We start from the raw sequence: 18,115 nt of genomic DNA, 5'->3' as shown, positions 1-18,115 counted from the left end.
GTTGCCATTATGGTGCTGTGGAGCTCGTGTTTGACGAGCTCTCAGCACCATGTATTCTTAAATGGCAGCACTGCACTTACAGTGCCCGGGAATGGACCTGGGTACTGTAGGGGCACAGGGCTCCTGCTCCTGTGCCCACACCATGGGCATAAGGCACCCAGCCAGAGGGGTGGCTGACATATGCCTTGGCAGTGTAGGTAATGGGCATGGCACACAGAGATGTGTGCCATGTCGACAATTCATTTTTGTCCTGCACCCAGACACTCAGCCTGCAAAGGCAGTGTGTGTGTGTAAGGGTACAGGGCCTCTAAGGGTGGCACAATGAGTGCTGCAGCCCTTAGGGGCCTTCCCTGGTCACAAGGCCCTGGGTACCTAGGGTACCATTTACCAGGGGCTGACATGTGGCCAGGGTTTGCCAATTTGGAGTTTGTGTGTTTTAAGGAAGGAACATAGGCTCTGGGCACCTGATTGGCAGGAGTCCAGGGTACACTCATTCAAAGTACATTCAGCAATTTAGCAAAAAGTGGGGGCATACCATGCAAGAAAGATGGCACTTTCTCACACTGTACAAAAAAGGTCAATGGCGGGTGAAATCTGAGTACTGCAAAGGTTAACTTTAAACTTAGTCATCATCCCCCATTGGCGATACCTTAGAAATGCAAAGCAGATAACAATCAAACAATACAGTGAGTCACACTAGATGAAATACATCAAACAGAGCCGGTAACTCCATAAGGAACTCTGACAGTAAAACCGTGTTCTGGAAAAAAAGAAAGTATGAATTTAAAGCGAATGCAGCTATGCTGGCATGAAATGACCCCGCAACGACGATCCAAGAAAATATCTCTCGCATGTTTGCAGATAGAATCATTTGTGTCATAAAAGGATAAAAGTTAATCAACAAAGGTCGCACTAGAATGGCACATGGGGCAGCAACAGTTAAAGGCAGATGGAAACTAAATAGAGCAAAGGTTGAACTTCGAATAAATCTTAATGAACCCGTTCGTGTTTACCTTGTAGACGGTTAGCAGTCTCGTGAAGCTAATGTTTGATGGATGGTTTCCGCGGACTTAAGCTTGCCCGATAATAAATGATTTCAAAATTCCATTTGGGTGCTTCTAAAAGATAAACGGGAGCTATAAATATGATGTTGGTTAGCAAGAACTATATCGAGAAAGCATATCTTGGAGCTCATACCCGACTCAAACACACTAGAAAGTACGGAGGCTAGCCGCTCGAAAGAATCATCCTGTCACGTTGGCTGGATGGCCAATGCAGAATGCGCGCGCAAAAAAACAGGTTTTAAATACTACCGAATGGGCGGACTGCTGCAAGGAATCCGCAAATGAGATCTGAAGACACATGATCGTGACCAGGATTTAAACGAACATGGGCCCAAAAAAGATACACAGCTTAAACCGGTGTAAGGATGATGTCAATTAAAAAAGGGTGCAAAAGCCACGTAAAAGATGAAAAATATGTAAAGTCAGTGAAATGTAACGTGGAATTCAATAATTCAAAGAATAAATACAAAATGAAATGTGGATGATGAATAGAAAAATGAATACGAATGATAATAGTGTTCCAAAAAATAAATATTGATGAGAATCTGAATTCAAAATAAATAAAGAAAATCGGGGCTGAGGGATAACAGATGTTATGATCAGGTAATCGGCATACTGATTTCAGGGGATATGAAAAAGAGAACCTAAATACTTCAATAAGGAGGAAACTAAATGAATGGGCAAAAAAATATAAGCTCGTATATGTACAGTCAGAGATCAATGTTTCATTCAAAAGTTCAACATGAAAAACAGAAAAGGCCAGAAGCAAAAAGATGACCTAGTGCTAATTAAATAATAGCATTTTCCCATGGAAGGGATTCATTCAGGCCATTATTTTTAGCGTCCAAAAGGAAAATCCAGAATACCACCCGTTTCTTTCGAAGGTTGTTATTGTACGCCCTTGTGGCTGTGTATTTTTTCAAGATGGTATAGCGTAAATCACTTTCGTTATGATTCGCCTCTTTCCAATGAGATACCAACAGGGCTGAGAGGTTACCGCGTCTGATGTTAGATTTGTGTTCTCCTATGCGGACTCTACATTCCCTAGCGGTTTCTCCAACACAGGGCAACTCACAGGGACACAGGATGATATAAGCACAGTTGAAGGTACGACAGTTAGTCATTTCGCGCAACTCAACAGAGCGGTCACGGATTTTAATGCTTTCACTTACTATGGCATTGGGGCCGGCATGACATGTTCCGCATCTGTGATGGCCACGAATAGGTTGATTGCCAGTGATGGATCTCTGTACAAAAGTGTTGTTCGATTTTGAAAATGTGGCCTTGACTAGTAGATTCCTGAGGTTTTTGTTCCTCCTAAATGGAAATAGCAGTTTGGGAATCCTGGCTGTTTGGTTGTCAAAGTTAAGTAAATGCCACTGAGAGTTAACAATGTGGTGTATTTTGTGATTGATTGAAGAATGTTTCGTAACACACACTAGCTGATCTGTGTGTTTTTTCTCTTTGGGGATAAACAGAGTTTCTCGGTTGTAAAACCGAGCTCTTTTGAGAGCATTTCGGACTAGCCTCCTGGGATATCCTCTCTGGATAAACTTCTGTTTCATTAGCTCAGAGTGGTAAAGATAGTCTTTGATAGAGGTACAGTTTTTACGGAGTCGTAGAAACTGACCCAATGGGATGCTGTCCTTCTGGCTATGGGGATGGAAACTGTCAAAGTGGAGGAGCGTGTTTCTGGATGTGGGTTTCGTGAAGAGTGATACTTTCAATTGAGAATCCTGATGTTCAACAATGACATCCAGAAATTCCAGACTCTGATCACTCATCTGAGCCGTGAACCTTAGATTGGGATCCGCTAAATTGATCCACAATATAAATTTGTTGAGGGTGTCCTGGTCACCCTGCCATACGCATAAAATATTGTCAATAAAACGTGCCCAATAGCGAATGTTCTCATAGAAGGGGGCCAATTCGTTATAGATGTTCTTTTTTTCAAAGTGTCCCATATATAAACAGGCCACACTTGGGGCACATGTCGCCCCCATGCTAACTCCCTGAATTTGATGGTAAATGTTTCCATCAAATTCAAAGAAGTTCTCTTCTAATACAATCTCTAAACACTCGATCAGAAATCTGTTGTTGCCAAGGGTCGTCTCTATTTCAAGAATCTCCTTAACAACCTTGAGGGCCTCTTTCTGGGGGATATTTGAGTACAAAGACTCAATATCCATCAAAACCAGGATTTCCTGGTTGTGATTGTATTGAAGACCTTCAATTTTCGATATAAAATGTCCAGTATCCTTAACATATGACTGAAGAATAGTGGCCAAAGGTTGTAAAAATTTGTCAATGTATTTTGAGAGGGGTTCAGTAGCTGATCCAATTGTCGAGACAATAGGTTTCATAGGAGGATCTTTTCTTCTCTGGATATATTGTGAGGAGGATAAGGAACAAATTTAAGAGTTTGTTGGATTTTATGGAGAACTGACTTTTCAAATAGTTCTACTTCTTTGCCCACCTGTTCAATACTAGGTGTAAAGTTAGATGGTGGTTTAAGTCCATACATATTATCGTGGGAATCAGTTTCAGAGGTGTAGTGAAAGAATGTTTTGAGTCTAACTTTGCGGAAGAACGCATGTAGGTCCTTCATAAGTTCGAATTTGTTTAGATTAATAGATGGTACAAACGAAAGACCTTTGGTCAGTAATGTTTCAGTGGAGTCATCCATTTGGTGGGATGATAGATCAAATACTGGGATCTTGGTTATGTTCTCCAGTATTGATTCTGTTGTGTGCGGATGTATCTCTGGAGTTGTACTGGTTCCTGGAATCTCTGGGCTATGGTAGACTCCTGAAAATGGCCCCTTTGATGTGAGTTCTGAAATTGGCCCTGATATTGGTTCTGATATTGAGTTTGATATCTTGGGCGGAAACCGCCCCTTCGGTTCCCTAACAAACGGTTTTCACCTTGATATTTCTCCGGACCAAATCTAAGTTGTGGACTATAATGAGGAGATGCCTCACTATCTGAGTCTGTAGTGTCTGAAAAAGTAACAATACGTTTGTTGTCGCGTTGTAAACCAGCAGTGTAATCGTTGGATGGAGCATAAAAGTGCTCAGAAAGATACGGATATGCCCATTCTTGAGAGAAAAGTCTAATATCTTTTCAAAGTTTATCAGTTTTTCCCTTAAGTAGGTATTCACTAAATGAGTCTAGTTCAGTCGCAATTTTCTCCAACTTTTTCTTACCTTCTTCCACGCCACTCGAAAGTTTAAGTTTTTCCTCGAGTCCCAAGATCTCCTTGTTCAGTAGTTGGATGACCTCCCTGGCTGTTTCAATAATGAGGATCATCCAATCTCTTGAACATCTATTGGAGATCAGGGCCACTTCTCTCAAAATTGCCTGATCTCCACAAAAAGACCAGGAATATTCCTAACTCGAAGACCGATGGGGATGGTTCCCGCCTTGAGATATTCTAGAATAAAATTAGCATGTGCTTCTGTACGTTTAGTTTTTTTCTTAAGATTAAAGAGTTTCGTCCATTCATCGTTAGGGCCTTTAGACAAAGAAAATTGTCTGTTTGTGTCTGTAGCCTGACCTAAAAGGCGTGCATAATCTTCATCCCCCAGTAGGGCTCTTCTTTGGTTACACTGAAATGGTATTTTTGCGGTTGCCAGATCTGCCATCCCTTTTCAAATCCCCTATTGTAAGTAGATTTCTCAAAGGTCTTAAACACATCTTTCCACCAGCGCCTTTCACTATCCTACAGTGGGCCCTCAACTTAGTTCTTACATTTTTGATCTGTGCTCCCCTCAAGCCACTAATACAACTGCCCTATTATGCTCCTTACCATACAAATGGCCTCCTAGTGGTGATCCCATCCACCCGGACGATCAGTGAGCTGCAGGCACTTTCATCACAGCCTCCCTACCTTATCTCACCAAACAAACTTTTCCTTCGTACTAGAGCATCCTTACTACCGAAGGTTGCAACTCCCTTTCATGTTGGCCAGCCCTTCACCTTGCCTGCCTTTTACGCTCTGCCAAACCCTCGCTAAAGAAGAGGAGAGACTCCTTCGGCTGGATCCAAAAAGAGCATTGTCATTCTTCCTTGACCGCACAAGAGAGTTCCAGGTTGTTGATCAACTTCTTGTTGTGAATGTTGGTGCCAAAAAAGGAAAGTCTGTGCAGAACACACTTGCTCACAATTGTGTTGTGCATCAAAATTTGCTAAACATTGGCAAAAATGCAACCTTGGCCAAAAAGAAACCTCCTGATGGTTTGCGAGCTAATTCCACCAGAGCCAAAGCTGCGACTACTGCATTAGCTTGCAGAATACTTGTCCTGGATATCTGCCAGGCAGCATAATGGACTTCTCTGCACACGTTTACGAAGCACTACTGCCTGGGCAGTCAGGTCTTGCGAGACAGGCATTTTGCTTGTTTGGTCCTACTGGACTTTTTAAACTAATCCATGACGCAGCCATACGTCTGTGGAGGTATTGCCCTGGTATCTATTCTTAGAGACGAAATCTGCGGATAGAAGTTTCTATCAGATGAACAGGTTACTTACCTTTGATAACACCTTATCTGGTAGAGACTCTGTCTAGCCGCAGGCTCCTTACTGACCCACCACTCCTCCCCACTCTGCAAACGGATTTCACAGTAAAGGGTTGTCTTCCTTTTAAGAGCCCTAGCTAGACGCACTAGAGGTCATTGTACTTTATGGCTTAGTGTTTCTTCTGTGGAAAGTCGCAAAAAAAAAAAACCTGACCTCTTCATGCTGGGGTGACACCTACATAGGTATCGCACACGTCACTTCTTGCGCCAACTAAGCCATGCTGAGCCAAATGATGCCACCTACCGGCGTGCAGGGGTTCTGTTCTGGATCCAGTCGGATACCTGGGGATTATTTTGCTGCAACTAGATAGTCTCTACCAGGTACGGTATTACTAAAGGTAAGTAACTTGTTTGTTTGAACATTACTGTGAGCAGCACCACAGCTCACATTTGTGGTTATTCTCACTATTGGAACATTCCACTGCTTGCACACTCTTTCCTAACCACCTGCTACTGCTCATTACAGTTGTGCTGGTTTAAGGTGCACTTTTGCCAACTCCCACTGCTAGTTTGTTTTCATTTACATTTAACCTGTAGATAGGCACTTCTTGCAGATCACATAAACTCTTTTTGAGGTTTGAATTACATTGTATTTATCTCCTACATCTTAAGTGTACTTGCTTGGTTTTAGAAGTACCATAAGCACTGTCGGCAACTTCCATGCACTTGTTTGCCTTTTCACTGTATCATAGGTATGCCAAACAACACATGGTAGGGTTAGGAAATCATCTTTCTCTCAAACATATGCTTGCCTTCTGTCAGGAGCTCAATACAGCGTTGAGGCAGCAGAAGGAGAATGTGGATGTCCTTGAGCAGGTGGTAACCGACCTCAGCAAGTCATCTTTTCAGACGGACACCTCACAGCACCTGCAACACGTTCAAAGTCTGAAGAAAGATTTCACACAGTTACAGGAGGCAGCTAAAAACAGGTATAAAGTTTTCAGATCGTACAGAAAAGTATGCAAATTATGGGATCTCTGAGCATGTCATATACCCTCACCAAACCCCCTGTCATGTGTCCCCTCCTTTTCCATCCTTCTTCCAGCAAGGTTCACAGCTCTACTCTGGGGCTGGGTTTTAATTCTGGAAGGTGATGTGAGCTTACTGCCTGATTTGCTTTCTCTGCTGTTTGAGTTGCCTTCTCTTCTGGCTAATTCCCCCTTGTGGTTTGATTTCCGACCTTGTGGTCTCAGCTAACCGATCTCTGATTTTGCACCTCTGGCTATCTTACCTGCCGTATCTGCTCACTCACTGTCTGATCTTCCCCATTTTAGTGTCTGATTTCCCACCCCACTGTAATTGGAAATTTGCCCCTCCGCCCGTTGCTGTTCGGTATAACACCTCCCACCCCAACATGGTTGGATATTCTACCCCACGCCTCATCGCAGATGAATTCGCTACCATGTCATGGCTGCATTTAACCCTCACCCCTTTGTGGTCACATTTAACACCCCGGCTCCATCGTGATCGCATTTAACACACCCCGCCCTGTTGGAGTCACATTTAACACCCCTATCCCCTCTCATTTCTGTCCCCCACCCCGTTGCCCCTGGATTAGACACCCACCCTACCCCTCATCAGATGGATTTTCCATCCTGTCCCCCTCAAATTCCCCTGTCTGCTGACCCTGTCGTAGTAGGGATTTAACCTTTGTCATGGAGTGATGTACTAACTCCCTACTTCACTGTGGGGGAATTTGACATCCCCGCACCATTGCCCTTTGATTTGACACCCTGCCCATTCTCTCACCCTCATATTTAACACCCCCAATCTTGTTGCCCTCTTATTTAGTACCTGCTGTCGCCCTCAGATTTCCCACCCCCTGCTGCATTAGTCTACCCCTTTACTGTTTGATCTGCCTCCTTAAAATCTGAATGGGGTTCTGTTTGTGTGTAAGGCCCTCACTTTATGTCGATATCTCTCTCTCTCTCTCTCTCTCTCTGTGAACCCCTTAATATGGGTCTGATTTATATTTTGGCAGAAAGAGTACTCAGTCGCAACAGTGACGGAGTTCCCTCCCTGCCAATGTTGTAGGTGCACCTTAAGTTTGACAGTGGCAGAGACTACTCTACCTTTGCCATGGCAAAACTTCTTCAATGGCCCTGGGGAGTAGAGACCATCGAAGAAATGGCTACATGTCAAGCCACATAATTTAGGAAGGGGCGGACTTGACATTTTTTACTGTTCCTTACTGCCAGGTAAAACCTGGCGGTAAGGAACAGTAAAAATGTTATAATGCTCCTCCTACCATGAGAGGAGACTCCCATGGCGAGGGGAGCATTATATTTTTCTTTTAAAAAAGAAAATCCAGTTTCTGGATTTTCTTTTTGAAAAGAAAAATGAAATATGTTGTGCTTCAGGGCTGCGTTCTGCTGATGCAGCACCGTAGCAAAGAGTAAAATGCATTGACATGAACCGCTGTCACCGCGGTTCCTGGCAAGGCTTTTATAAGTGCCTGCCTGTCTGGCGGTCATTTAAAAATCTGGCCGATGGTCCTTTCACCATGGTAACGGAATAATTTACTCATGAGCCGGTCACCTGGATTTAAATCAGGCCCTGTATGTACACGCTTTTCAGTCTCTGTTCAGGCCATTTAGTCACTGTCCATGATTCTTCCTCCTCAGGGAAAAGGAGGCGCTGTCCTGCCAGCAGAGCCTGTCTGACTTCCGCAAATTGGTAGCCTGCATGAAGAAGTGGCTATCTGATACTGAATTTAGCATACCTGCAGTGGAATCCTCCTTGGGGAACCAGGAGCTGGAGACCAGAATTCGGCAAACCAAGGTGAGCACCCTGGAATGTCTTGTGTGTCAATGGGAATGCCAATGTGTGCAGCTCTCGATCTGTTATTATGTACCTCTCTCAATGCCTGAGCATGCTGTTTTTAGTACTCATATGTGCAGCTTTCTCTGCTGTTGTATGTAGGTGTCTGAACCAGTGTGTGCCTCTATTTTACTGCCTCCTGCATGCCTCCCTATTCCTGCCTGCATTAAGACCTACTGAGTGTACACTTCCTTGTCTGAACATTCCTGCCTAACCGCTAAGCTTGGCTTTCCATGTCCATTGGCTGTGTACATATGGATACAATTGCCTATGTGCCTGTTAACTTTTGCCCTTCTAAATGCCCCTGTCTGCTCATATGTACATTTTTGCTGTTCGCTGGACTCACTTGTCTGTATGTTTTTCTTCAATAATGTTGGTGTTCGTCTGCCTGTGTACGTTTTACTGTACACCATTGCCTACACACTACTCTGCCAATCTGCCGCTCTGTGCATGCTATCTGCCTTTAGGTGCTTACTCTGTCTTAGCCTGCATGTAATACTGTGTATCATTCCCTATTCTTTTCCCAGATGCTTGTGGAGGAGTGGGCAGGCCACCGAGCACAGGTAGAGGAGATCGGTGATAGAGGGACCACCCTGGAGAATCTAATCATAGAGATCACTGCACCTGAGGCCCAAAGCAAAACAGGTGAGTTTGCAATTCAGGCACCACTATGGCTGAGGCTATCCAAGACAGTTGACCTATCACTTGAGGTGTGGCTGTGGCTGTAGCTGAGGTTAACAGCAGGAAATGAATGAACAAAGTAGATTATAATTGAGCATCACCAACGCTGGTAGGGGATGCAGGCTACAGTTGAGGTTAACCACAATTTGTGAACTCGCAACACAGATGATGCTAACATAGACAAGGTGAGAGTATGTTGTCAGCATGGCCAAAGATAAACCTAGCCAAGATAGGTAAGCTGTGTGCCACGGTCGAATTATGCTGACTAATATAGTTGAGTGAGTGATATAGTTAGCACGAGATTTGAGGCTAAGAAAAATAGGTAAGTAGCTTTTGCAGGCACTGCTAGCATTCAAGCTAACCAATACAATTGGGCAAGAATCTAGGCATGGGCAGAGCTTGGGTTATCCAAGGCAGGTAAGTGAATACCACAGACGCAGCTGTCCCCATGTGTTGGCCGAACTAAGTCTGGGCATTGAATATGGCAGGGTGACTCATAGTCTTAAGCCAATCTGTAGACTGGCTAATGCTAGTGGGGCCAATGACAACCAAGGCAGGTGAGACATATTGGAGATATCCAAGATTATCCAAGATGGGTGAGAAGCATTCACGAGGGTAGCTAGAGCTATGGCTCAAAAAGTCAATTGAGAAAGAATTAAGCAATACATGTCGGTACAGCAAGCACAGCTATCGCCAAGGCTGAATGATGGATGTGATTGGTGAAGCATGGGCTAGAAGTATCAACTGTAAAGGGGTAAATTGGTGATCTGGCTGTGATGTCTGGTGCACTAGCACTTAAATACAGGAGTATTCTTTGTGCATTGTAGTTTAGGAACTCTCAGGCCGGCGGTATAGATGTGCTGACTGTGCTTAACTGTTTTAGAGTATTGGCACTAGTAGGTACAGCAGGAATGTTTTGGGCCGTTGTGTAAGAGAAATGCCTTAGGTGTGTCACATAGGTATAATAAATGATATAATAGTGCTACAGTGACTTCTGGTGTTGGATCTTTGGCTATCAGGTTCTTGTCTTGTTATATAACTGTCTGTTTACTTGTCCTATGTGCAGGTTCTGCCCTCACCAGCCCAGGAGTCTCTGCAGGCAGTGTGAATGGATACCATACCTGTAAAGGTGAGCATTTCCTAAACCCATGGCAAACAGGACAAGAGATAGAGATTGCTAATTCACTGTCAGTTTTCAGCATGTGTTACAAATTGCATGCTGAGATATCTTTGCTGTTGTTTCGGAATCAAGCAAGGGCCGAATGACTCATGGTGACCCTCCAATATACAATGGTGCAAAGACTATTTCTAGGCTCGGTTTCAGATTGTGTCACAAATGAAAAGTGGCTGGTCTAAGCTTGATGGGTACTAAGAAAATTTTGGAGCGTCCTTTGGAGACCTGAAGACCGTATACCATTTAAGGTTGCATCAGTCTGTTAAACAAGACATTGGGTCGTATGAGAATGACACAAAAAGGTGGTAGTTCTAGAAAACACACCTTTTTGCTACTTCCCCAAATGTCATTCAAAGTTGGCAAACGTCTGATCGGAATCGAATTTATAATGTATGCCTTCCTGCAGATCGTGGTGGGTCAGCTTGTTTAATTACTTGACAATTGAGGTGTAACAAGGCTATACATAAGCAACTTGATCATAGGTTAGCTTGGTGTACTGTCCTAGAAAGACAACGGAATGAGATTACTATTGGGGTGTACAAGGAATTTGAAAGCAGTGCAGAGATGGAGGAATAATGTAGGCCCTCTGGGATAGCAGGCCCAGAAGAAAAGAATCTAGGCCTGTGATCCAGGCAACATTGAAGAAATTGTGACTCAATCGAAACCCATCACCAGGGGTATGGAGACAAAATTTAGATGCACACACAATCGCCATTACTCCAAGGAGGAAAGACAAAAAACTGAAATGCATTCTTGACATGGGGATCAATATCTTCGGGTCAGCTTCAAGTGCAAAACAAGGTTGTTTGTGGCCCATATTCCCCAGAATGAGAACAGTCTTGAGAAACGTATTGATGCTTTAGGAGGCACACCTCAAATATAAGGTCAGCCTCAATACTAAACCTCCAGGAAGTTTCTCAGGTTCAATGGACCTTGAAAAATGTTTCGCCTCTAGAAAGCTTTCATGGTACACACAAAACAAAAGGCATACGGAAGAAGAAAGAGACAGAAGTTCATAAAGGAGGATCTATACTGACACGGATACAGGTCACATAGCAGACAGAACACAAGAACAACAAGAGGAGACACATGACAACACACCAGTTAACCCACATCCAACTCCACAGAAAGTCACCAAGAAAATGTTTTCTTCTGAAGAGACATCAGAAAAGAGCTCAGGTATCCAAAATTCTAAAACAATTAAACCTTGCCATTGGTCACAGCACCGGTTTCATATGTTTGCTCTACTACCAAGATTCTAAGGAAGAAATGAAGACTGGAAGAGCATTAGCAGGATAGGTATGATGATGATGCTTGGGAGTCACGTATATTGGACTGCATATACAGCGTTTTGGACGACGTTACAGATACTGAACTTCTGCTCTCAGCAGCATTGTGTTGGATGTTGAAGCTGCTATTGCAGCTTTTTAGTGGTGATTTTCTACAGCCTGAGTTACTTTACAGTGTCTCTCCTGTGATCAAACATACACAATCATCACCCAGTATCCCTCACAGTGACTTCTTGTCATACTCTGCAGAAGGAAAGGCTTGTGTTGAGGATTTAGACTTCAATTATTATGGTGCTGCTTGTCGCTCTAATCTATTCCACAATCACTGAGGTGTCTCTTAGTTTCTCAACATTTAGATGCACTGACATTTCTATCCGAGCCCAATTGGTGTCTATCATTGTGAGGCCTTACAGGTCCAGAGTAGTAGAGGTTGCAGAGCATCAATTGTAGTTTAGCATTGGTGTCCTGTAGCCAGTACTGTTGTGCTCCACTTGGTTCACCAGCTACTCCATAGTAGCGGGTGACACATTCTGTTTAGTAGGGTTGAGCAGTCAGTGCTTACTCTAGGATGTGGTGTGATGTTAGATGTGCAAACAGCTTAATGCATCGCATGTAAGTAATTACTGCAACGTGCAAGCAGTTCTTGGGTGTTTAAAGAAAACATATTTCTTTCAAGGTAACTGAGCCCAATTTTTTTTCTAGCTCCTATGCACCAGGTGCTAAACGTTTGTTAAAAAGTGAGCAAATGTTCACAAAATGGGGAGGTTTGACTGTGCTCTGGTCTATTTAAAGGTGATCAGAGGCCGCATTATGGAAAGGGCGCACTGCCCCGTTCTGCACCTTGGTACACCATTAACAAGGTGTGCTGGTTGCTGACCAGAACAGTGCACCCTCTTACAGTCAGTGCACTGCCACTCATGGCAGCCGTAAACTCGGAGCTCCCCTTTGAGCAGGAAGTTAGTGTAAGATGGAGTGGCTGTTTGAAGCATTCATTCCGTCTTTGACAGTGACTGCGGCACTCGGCCTGCATTTCCAAGGTTGGCAGAGATATTTAACTGTGGGCCACCTCTTTGCCCTAACATCCGCGTCCATAATACAATGCGTGTGCTGAGTCAAAGTGTTGCCCTCATTAGCATGGGACCACACCCTCGTACTAATGAGGGAATGCCCCTTTAGAATAGCTCTGGCTCTACATGTGTGAGTGTGCAATATGTATTACAGAATGTGGCGTACTAGTATTTGCGAACCCTTCTGTAAAACCAGAGTGCTCCAGGAGTGTAGAAAGTGGGCGCATATGGCCCCACTGTCAGCGGTACCTCAAAGTCTTTTGGCGATGCTGATCAGAGTCCTAAACTAATGGTTGTTGTGGTTTTGATATGCATGAATTGAGTTTGGTTTCAAGTCTTTGAATGTGCTTACAATTGCATCTATCATGAAACACAAGGCCAGGCCTAGTGAGTCCACCACTAAAAGAAATCAAGTGCCCACCCTTCTACTATGTAAAGTATTTCTTCTTGACATCTCTCACGGTGTCAAGGAAGGCAAGAGTCTGAATGACCTAGTGTCAGCAGTAATCCTAATTTGGTGGGTACAATCACTGAAGTCCATATCGAGTAACCACTGCGATACTTAATGGGTACAGTGGTAATTTAGGTTGCCATCATAGGTGGTCAAGGGGAAGTGGAGTCCTGTATTTCGTAACTTATAGGTCAATGATAAAATGTTCCAATAGCAGACTTACAAGCACCCAGTAAGCACTGGGAATTCCAGCAGTCACTTAACCCCATAGAGGAGGCTCAAATCTTGATGTCTCTTGGACCAGTTATGACAGACTGGGAACTAGGCCATAGATCGAAGGAGTTCCTGGAGTGTCAGGTGCATAGGAAGGGTACGTACTACCTTTCCTGGAATGGGTTTTGGCAGGTGGAATGTGGAATGGCATCAAACAGGATATCCTCTCCAAAGACATGAAGACAGTGAACAGGAAAATGGGGATGGGTTGGTTTCACTGACTGGGGATCTGCACCTACTCCAAAGGGGCTCTGGTCTCCCACCCACAGAGAACACTATTTTCAGGAGGTTGAAATGAGATTTGTACGTGCATGCCAGGCATCCAAGCTTGATCCACATGGAGCCCAATGAACTTCACCATTCATGCGTCCAGGCACACAAGTAAAACTACACACACATGTACGTCACCCATCATGTATGTCCAGAGTATCATGAAGGCAAGGGATTTCAGTCATGTGAGACTGCATAGACTTTGTGTTGTGAGCAGGTATGTTTTCCCACTCTGCAGGTAAAAGGGCTTGTCCCCTAACTATTGACTATGCAACCACCAATAGCCTAGATTGGGAAGGCTGGAGCCCCTCTCACAAGAGGAGTGCACTTATGTGCCTCCTTGACAAAAACAGGATTACCCTGAAGAGCATGCATTCTTGTTTCATTGTTTGAGAGGAAATATGCACTTTGTAGGCCAGAATTCTTATATCCGCATGGTAGCTCAGCCTCTAAAAGCCATGCAGAGAACTCTATTCCCTACAGTTCTATTATGTACCTGCATTCTGATGTTGTTTTCCATTGCACAATGACCCAGCCATGATATCTGTCACACTGCACCAGGATCCCTTCTAGTGAGTACAAACTGTGTATTTCTTGCCTAGTTTTCTATAATGCTGACTGAGGCTTCCATTCTCTGGGATGTCCTGTTCAAAGCATGCTTTTTGGGTCAGCTCTGCAGTGTGCAATCATTGTGTCGATGGGCCACACATGGAAAAGCAGGTGTGAGATTGTTCTGTGACGCAATGATATTTGTGGGAAACTTCATGTCCTGAGACATGTTGATATTGATTTGTAGAACACTGATGTTCTAACACAGGATACATACTGAGGCTGCTGTTCTGTGTCCTAATCATTAAGAGCCAGAGCTACTGAATACTGGTCACAGTTTGCAAATTCTGATTCAGAGTGGGTTGTAATCCAACCTGCAACATCAATATTAATAAAGTAAGTTGCAAATTACGACTTACTCAAATTGGTGGCCATCACAGGGATGGTGGTGTACTAGGGTCAGCAGACCAATAGGTCTGTGAGCACCTTTAAATAAAGTAAACTTATGTTTTTTAATTGTAGCCTTTTTTCTATAAAGGAAATGGTGCTGCATTTAAAGAATACAAAAAATCTTTTCAAAGTTTATTTGAGAGTTGCAGTGGTCTCCGAGGCCACTGACTACTGTCTTACCTTTTTCTTTTATTACATTCACAAAGAGGAAGGTGTCAAAATGGTCCGTAAGTCTCATAGCACGCTGGTGCTCTTCTGCTGCATAGGGCATTGCCCTGGAGCATTCTGTTATTATTGTGTCTTGCGCTGGCATTGCATCACATTGAGCAAGCATAGTGCCACTGTATGCTTGCATATTCTTTGAAATACAGACATTGTTTGAGAGCATTCTCTTATTGGCCTGCTTGATGTTGGCAGTGTGTTGACATTGTCCTGCCATTTGTTAGTAGGGTGTCCCTTGGCATACTAGTGTGGTGTCCCTTGGCAACATGGTATAGTGTGACTTATAGATACTTCTAAATGCAGATTCCTTTTCCTGAGAATTTCCGCAAGAGCTAGACTGGATCTGGAAGATTTTTCAGCATAGCCTCTGCATGACTGTGGGTTGCATTGTGAAACTCTGCGTTGACCTCGTTCTGCCCTGGAAGAGATGGTGGAAGACTCATATTAGCGCCACCCGAGCACGTTGATATGCGATAGAGACATCTATCCATAGATTCCTTACCTTACCTGCTCGAACAATGCTGTCAGTCGGCTCCAAGTGAAGTCATTGGTGTCATCTGCGCTGGAAGTGATGTCCACGTCACCTATATATTCACCACCTCTGCGCGTTGACGTCAGTTCTTTTCTCTCTGCTCCAGCTAGCACAGATCCTTGAAGAGAGCTACCCTTTGACACTTTTTGATGTTTTGTCAGCGATGTTTGGTGTGTAGGCTTTTCCTCATTGTCTAAGAAGACTTATGGATTCAAACTGTGCGGCGCCTGCCATCACGCCATGTCCGTGACAGATCCACACTTAATTTGTCTCAGGTGCCTTGAGCGCGGCCAAGACTCGAAGTCATGTTCCCACTGCCAAGCCATGGCCCTGAAGGCTTTAGAAGGAGCACTCCCTAAAGCTGCTTGCGGCCCAGCGTTCAACTCCATGCCTTTCGCCCCGGAGGTCTCGTTCCTGGTCGAGAGGAAGTTCGGGGCACCACTCTGCGAGTCCTTAGTCCTCTTCCTCCCACTCAAAGTCTTCAGGTCGGCCAGGTAAGAGGCATAAGAAACACAAGAAGTCGAAGCATGCTTCAAGTGCTCCCCATCCGTCAGTCAACGAGACAGCGGAGTATCGATGCTCTAAGCCTCGTTCTGCAGATCCTGCGCCTGGGTCGGCTCTGTGCTTCCCAGCCTTTCCAGGAACCGGAGCGACCCCCACCCATCTTAAAGAATTCAGTGACGCGATGTGCCTCATATTTGGACGACCTGACCCTCCCGATGCGCCTTCGGGCCCCAGAGGCTCAGAGGGGGCTCCATTGAGTTTCAGTGCCAGAGGCTCCAGCACCGATGCCTCCAATGGATCCAGTGCTGGATCGGGATCGAAGCCAGTCATGTTCCTGCGACCTTCCCCCGCACCGAGATTCCCAACGCCAGCCTCTTTCTTATCCTCAACAAAACAGAGCCATATCAGCGCCACTCGACGCCAGTTCCGGCGCTGACTTCGCCCTTGAGTTCTAGGTCGGTTCCTCTGCCTTATTTTGAGGACTAGGAATGGTGGAAGATTGGGTGGAGTCTCTGGACCCTTTACAAGACCAGCCAGAGCACGAGGTGGACTGGTATGATGAATTAAGTTAGGCCAGTGTACTGGATAGCTTTCCAGATTCTGGTCTGCTTTCTCCACCTACCGTGGCTACGGAGGAGGGAGCTTCATATGCCATGATGGTGAGAATCGCAGCAGAGGTCCTGCACCTTAAGCTCCCTTTGGTGGAAGTCAAGGCGAACATCTTGCCAGAGGTCCTGCAGCCAGGTGTCTCCTCCTCAAGACCTCTCCTGCCTTCCAACGAAGCCATGACTGATGTACTTCTGGAAATCTGGTTCAAGCCCAGCACAGGGGCTCCTGTTGATAGGACAGTCACCTGCCTCCATCGCCCTGCACCAGGTGACCCAAAATTCCTCAACAACCATTCAACCCCCGCAAGCTTGATGGCCCAGGCGTCTTCCTCACAAGGTGTATTCCCTTCCACACCCCCGGACAAGGAATCCAAGAGGCTGGATAGTTGGGGCAAGAAGATTTTTTTTTTTTGTTTGCCAGCTTTGTATTGCCGTCAGTGAACACTGCATGCCTATTGGGCTGTTATGCCCACTTCTTGTGAGAAACGGTTGCTCAAGTGCTGCCACAGGTCTTAGAGGAGGCCCGGGCCATTCTCTCCCAAGCGGTATCAGACAGGAGAGATGTGGCAAAGTTCACCATTCGTTGTGGGCTAGATTCCACCAACACTCTGGGCAGAGCAATGTGTTTGACGGTGGCTGTTCGATGCCATGCCTCGGCTGAGAACTTATGGCTTTTCTGGGGATGTCCAGCCTTCCCTTATAGGAGACCAGGCAAACATAGCCCTAGTGTGCTTTAAGGACCACCCGTCCCATGTCTGCTTTTTGCCCCTTTCGTGGCCACGGAAGGGGCTTTCAGCCGCACCAGCCATATCGCAGCCACAAGATCATGCAAGTTCAGCAACCCCTGCGCGGCCGTGGGTGCAGTTCCTTTTGACCCCTGGGGTCAGGCGGTCAGAGGCCTAGTTCGTCCACCACTCCCGCTGCACCCTCTAAACCTTCCTAGTCCGGCCCTTCTACATCATGGATGGCCGGTTGGTGGCTGGATCAGCCATCACCTCCACCACTGACAAAACATCCCATCGGACAAGTTGGTTCTTCAGATAGACCGAAATGGGCTACTCCCGCCCCTGCGAGACTACCCCTCCCTTCATGCCTCTGACTTACAATCGGCTGACGGAGGACTACATGAACTTGCTTCAGTAGGAAATCAGGACTCTCTTGGCCATGGGAGCCACAGAGAGGGTTCTCGCACCTGATGTAGGCTGCGTTTGCTATTCCTGCTACTTTCTGGTCTGAAAAACGGACAAGGGCCTTTGTATGCCTTTTCCCTGTTCTAAATCTGCGAGCCCTCAACTACTTCCTCAAAAAGGAAAAGTTCAGAATGCTTACTCTGGCCTTGTCTGCACTCTACCATGGAGACTGGATGGTAGCGTTTGACTTGCAGGGCACCTGTTTTCACATTCCTGTCCTGCCTGTCCATCTGCGCTGATTGCAGTTCATGGAGGCCACAAGCACTTTCAATTTACATCAGATCAGGGGTGCCAGTCTTCCCCTATCTCGACAAATGGCTGTTGAAGGCGAGCTCACCTTAGATTGTCCACTTCCAGCTCCAGAGTATGGTGAATCTCCTGGTTTTACTGGGGTT

The 18,115-nt window shown here is 45.3% G+C and overlaps 1 protein-coding gene across 5 annotated transcripts in view; it reads left to right on the top strand.

Annotated features, from left to right (window-relative positions):
* Positions 1-18,115, top strand: part of MACF1 (microtubule actin crosslinking factor 1) — a 1,146,281-nt gene that overhangs the window by 618,461 nt on the left and 509,705 nt on the right. For all 5 annotated transcript variants that reach the window (XM_085648361.1, XM_085648360.1, XM_085648359.1 and 2 more), the window contains 4 exons: positions 6,403-6,569; positions 8,265-8,421; positions 8,988-9,105; positions 10,208-10,270. In XM_085648361.1, coding sequence (XP_085504487.1) covers positions 6,403-6,569; positions 8,265-8,421; positions 8,988-9,105; positions 10,208-10,270 — 505 coding nt within the window. The remainder of the gene's footprint in view (positions 1-6,402; positions 6,570-8,264; positions 8,422-8,987; positions 9,106-10,207; positions 10,271-18,115) is intronic.

The sequence above is a fragment of the Triturus cristatus genome, chromosome 3_2 (genome assembly GCF_964204655.1).
Source record: "Triturus cristatus chromosome 3_2, aTriCri1.1, whole genome shotgun sequence".
NCBI lineage: Eukaryota > Metazoa > Chordata > Amphibia > Caudata > Salamandridae > Triturus > Triturus cristatus.
The sequence above is the reverse complement of the archived record's forward strand: the minus strand, read 5'-3'. Positions and strand labels throughout refer to the sequence as shown.